The 4,693-nt window shown below is 44.3% G+C and overlaps 1 protein-coding gene across 3 annotated transcripts in view; it reads right to left on the minus strand.

Annotated features, from left to right (window-relative positions):
- Positions 1-2,613, minus strand: part of Usp40 (ubiquitin specific peptidase 40) — an 83,662-nt gene extending 81,049 nt beyond the window's left edge. Inside the window, exons 1-3 of one of the 3 annotated variants that reach the window (XM_031368325.1) lie at positions 2,518-2,612; positions 1,946-2,043; positions 1,272-1,489 (exon numbers count right to left, since the gene is read on the minus strand). In XM_031368325.1, the coding sequence (XP_031224185.1) occupies positions 1,272-1,470 (199 nt within the window). In that variant the 5' untranslated portion in view covers positions 1,471-1,489; positions 1,946-2,043; positions 2,518-2,612. Of the gene's footprint in view, positions 1-1,271; positions 1,490-1,945; positions 2,044-2,104; positions 2,210-2,517 lie in introns of all 3 variants that reach the window. The other 2 variants (XM_031368324.1, XM_031368323.1) reach the window with 2 other exon arrangements.
- Between the last annotated feature and the right edge of the window lie 2,080 nt (positions 2,614-4,693).

Here is a 4,693-nt window from a genome sequence, read left to right on the forward strand (position 1 = left end):
AAGTTGCCTTTTAACTTCAACCATATTAAAACCTGGAAGGTCTTTATCCTTCTTCATTACTGCTTAGTAATGCTGAAAATTCCAAAGAGTAGAATTACTACCAGGAGGCAACTTTATGCAGAGGCTGAAGTCAAGGACACAAGATACCACTCTGAAACCTGTCACTTTACTACATTAGAATGGCACACTAGACGTGGACAACAGTAGATATGTCCTAAATCTCTGGAAAAAATAAGTCTAAGCTCAGAGAAACAGAAAAGTCCAGAGATCAGATAAATTGTGTGGTAGTGAGAACGTAGCAGTCAAGTACAAGACAAACCAGATTGTCCCCAGAATAGAGACATGAGCTACAAACTCATGAACACTGGAACTCCCGACTGGGATCATGCACAGGCTCATGCTGGAATCAAAGGACACAGAGATGCCAATGAAGGAAGCTGAAGCATAGAGATGGGAATGGGACACACATGCTGAGAAACAGAGGCAAGAACTAAAGGCCCTGGTGAAGGCTGGCTGGCTTCCGGAGAAAAAACAGACATCCCGGTAACTCCCCACAGCCATCTACAACAGCTCATCTCAGTAGGTGTCTGTCTCTTTTACAAAGCTCCTTATGCCAACTCCTTTGAAATTCATAATTTCCGGGCTTTTGAATGATGAAGGAGTTATCCGTACACTATTTTTCATTCCTACCAAGGTCTGGGGCAGACAATGCTCATTAATTAGATTAATATTCCTGTTGTAAATATATTACTATTTATCCTGCTGAGAGAACTAAAACTCCCAAGAAGCCTCAGGCAGGGCCAGGCTCTGAGGCCAAACAAGTTCAGTACAGATCAACTCAGAATCAGACTTCTCTGAATTTCAGAAATGCAGATATGTAACTATGGGCATGAATAAATAGGGTGACAACTTTTCCCACTGCAGAAGTCAAGCTGGCTGTGTAAGCCTGACTTAAGTGACTGTTACTCTGGACAAAGATGAGAGAACTCTCTTTATGTTGTATTTTAAATTATGGGAATTAGAAATACCTTGCCTTATTTTTGTTGCTGTTGTTGCCATGACACACTATATCACTACACAGAATAATTTTTTTAAATGGTAAGCTCCACAATTTTCCTCTGAGAACTGCTAACAGATGTCTTTCTTTACGATGATGAACACATATTGTTGAATCCACTTTAATATTCGTTTTCTTTTATGATTTTTTATAACTAATAATGTATAAAACCCATGGTGCATATTATTATTCAAATGCATGTCACATAGCATACCTCTGAATTCAGGTGTGAAATGAAGCGTCTGAAGAAGGGAGCTGAGGTAACAGGTTCCACCCTGATTTCTGATTCCACTTAAATTGGTGAATTCTCTAGGGGCAGGCGGCTCCAAACCTTTAGTCTTTAATTTCTTCCCTCTTCCATACTGACTACTTGACACACTGGAATAATCCTCTTCAAATAGGTCCCCAAACATGGTGGAACTAAACACTACCCTTTAAAGAAAATATGTTACATAAATGTTTTTATTCTTGAAATGCACCTCCACCCCCAATTTTTTCTTATTATTTGAGCGTAGTTGTTTTGTTCAATTGTTCTTCAGAAAATACAGTAGTTTGTGTTTTGGAGAAAGGGAGACCTGACTTGTCTTTCCTACCTACAAGGGATCCTGATTAACCTGTGGGATCCTGGACAAATTATTTAACTAACTTTTACTTCTATGTAAAATGGGGCTGCGCATGTTGTATAGGGTAATTTAACCAGTCACATGACAAAAGAAAGATTACTGAGTACAAAGGGCTTGGTCCACAAGAACCGATAACTATTCTTGGATTCCACATCACTAAATGAGGAGGGGTGTGGGGACAGGGAGAGAGAGAGAGAGAGGAGAGACACAGCAGCCTTCATCAATTATGAAATCTCAGCTTCTCCCATCCCTTCATATACTGTACCAGATCACAGCGTTTCAGTGACTTAAACCTATCACATTAATCTTCTTAACAGTAGTTTCAGCACTTTGGCTCCAAACTAGAGAGCCTGGAGTAAGGACCTTGAGGAAGAAAAACTCTGGTCATTAGAGCTATGGAGTCCAATGGCCTTCTAAAACATACCCAGGAATCCAACCCCAGAACTGGGGACCTGCAGGAATCTCTTCTGTTTCTTGTGTGGTGAAGGGGGCATTTGAGGTAAAATGCTGAGGACACTCTCTTGAGTGCCTGGAACGGCCAAAATGCAGTTGTTTTATTTTTTTCCCTTTCCAACACAGTCCTCTGAACAAAAAGCTCAAGAAATGGAACTCGCGAGTCAGGCCTCGAGCTCGCGGGCTGAGTTCCCGTCACGCCATTCCAGTGGCCTTCCCGCCCACCAAGCCGCCCAGCGCCCAGAAGTGCGACCGGGTGCGCGTCCCCGCGGCCCGACCCCTGACGCGCCGCCAGCAGAGGCCCGGCGTCTCGCCCCAGGCCGCCGGGGTCCTCCCTACACTGCCCTCGTCCCTCCCTGCGCCCAGTTCCCCAGCCCCACTTACTGCCTATAGCCCAGACCCCCGCCCCGGCCACAGCACAGAGTAAACGAACTCGCTCCGAACGGGCACCGCCATGCCGGCGAGGCCGGGTCTCTGGATGCGGACTACACTTCCCAGGGTGCGTCGCGCCACGCGGAGATTTATGGGTAGTTTTATTGCCGAAGAGCTTGTAAATCCTGCAGAGACTGCTCTTTTTCAAGACAGCTTATTAAAATTTGTATTTATTGCTGCCTGCAAAAAGCATTGGAGCCACATTCTGTTAGAGCTTTCACCAATTAAGTGGGCTATGTGTTTATATAGCCTCTGCTCTAGGATATACAAAAGAGCCTTAAAACCGTTTTTCTCTCCTCAAAGTATATCTCCGACACAAAACTTGTGAAAATGCTCTACGTGCTGTGAACCTTCTTACATCGTCTTCAGTCCACCTTAAGAGGTTTATATATAACCATGCAAGCATGTATGTACACATGTTCACTTCAAAACTGTCTATCCTACTGGAGCTCTTTGGATGGGTTACTTCCCATCCTCTGCATAGGTCCCATTTTTATCTCCCTCGTCTCCTCCAATCTGTATCAGGACGTGAATGAAGAAAACAGGTAAAAATTAATGTTTATTTCAGCTGAGAGTTTGAGAGATGGAGAACAGGAATAAAGATGGAGGGAGCTTCGAGGTGGGGGTGGGAGAGTCAAAGTGAACATCAGCCCAAGGAGTTTGTATTTGGAACATTTGAGGGAGGCTAGTGTGGCTAAAAAGCTAAGGAAGCCTTGGGAGGAAAGGACTGGAGATGAACACTGACTAGGAACAAGGTGTCTAGGGGCAGAAAATGGACAGACAGGGAGCGTATACAGCTCTCAGTACTCCAGTCTGAGAACCACTTTGCTTTTTAGCAACCTCCCCTTCACTTTGCTTTCCTGGCTGCATCTCTTTCTGTCGACTTACGGTACTTCATCCTCCTATTTAAAATCGCATATATACCTTAAAACTTTTATTCCCTGACCAAATACCAACCACTGTAAGGCAAGATCCACAGATATAGGAGGCCTTCCCGTCTAGGCAGTTATTTCCCCTTATACCCATGTGCTTGTTAGTTAGGTTTTGATTTTTTTTTTTTGTAGGTTGTTTGTTTTTGTACTTTATTTTGTTTTGTTTGTAAACTGGACACAAGCTAGGATCATATGGAAAGGGGGAACCAATACTGAGAAAATACCTGGAGAAAAATACTGAGAAAAAAAAAAGATTGGCCTGGAGGCAAGTGTGGGGGAGCATTTTCTTGATGAATGATTATTATAGGAGGACACAGCCCACTATGGGTGGTACCAACCTTGGGAAGGTGGTCCTGGGTTGAGTGAGCCAGAGGGAACAAGCCAGAGAGCAGTGTTCCTCCATGGCCTCTGCTTCAGGGTCTGCTCTAGTCCCTGTATGGTGTTCCTGCCCTGACTGGAGTTCATGATCAACTGTAAGCTGTTCAAAATAAACCCTTTCCTCTCCACGTTGCTTTTAGTTGCTTTTATCACTGCAATAGAAAGCAAACTAGGACACCCTAGCCAGTTTCTCAGGGCCTGGCTTATTATAAGATCTTAATATTAATCGAATGAAGAAATCAGCCATAGTAGTAGATGGGTAGAAGGCAGTGGTGCTGAGAGCAATGGGGAAATTGTAATGGCCTCGCTTTCAGATTCTTGTCTCAAACGGCTTCCAAAGGCTTTCCTTTGGAATTACGTGGCTGCCAGTCACGGTGACGGCTCCGTTCTTGATACCAGTTTTTGGGTTGGTTATTTTTCTCATTGCTGTCTTAACTACTTAATGTCATTTAAGGAAAGTAGAGTTTCTTTTTTGCTTCTAGTTGGGAGTACTGGTCCATCGTAGATGGAGCCGTGATGGAGAAGACCAGGTAGTAAATGCGACTCTAGTTGTGGTGGCGGGAATGTGGGACAGCTTGCTCACAGTGCCTGAAATCAGGAAGGGGGGAGGGAGGGTGGATAGAGGAGAGGGGGAGGGGAAAGGGAGAGGGAGAGAGAGAGAGAATATGAAGGAAGAGATGCCCAAGAGCCTCTTCATTATGTTCTGACTCCCATTCCACCACCAGTCCACGTTTTCCTTCTCTCTCTGGGGTCAACTTACTGCAAGTGGCCATACCCCAAAGCTATCTTATTTCATCTTATTTCTTGGATTGGCTTGG

Source organism: Mastomys coucha, unplaced genomic scaffold (assembly GCF_008632895.1).
Source record: "Mastomys coucha isolate ucsf_1 unplaced genomic scaffold, UCSF_Mcou_1 pScaffold14, whole genome shotgun sequence".
NCBI lineage: Eukaryota > Metazoa > Chordata > Mammalia > Rodentia > Muridae > Mastomys > Mastomys coucha.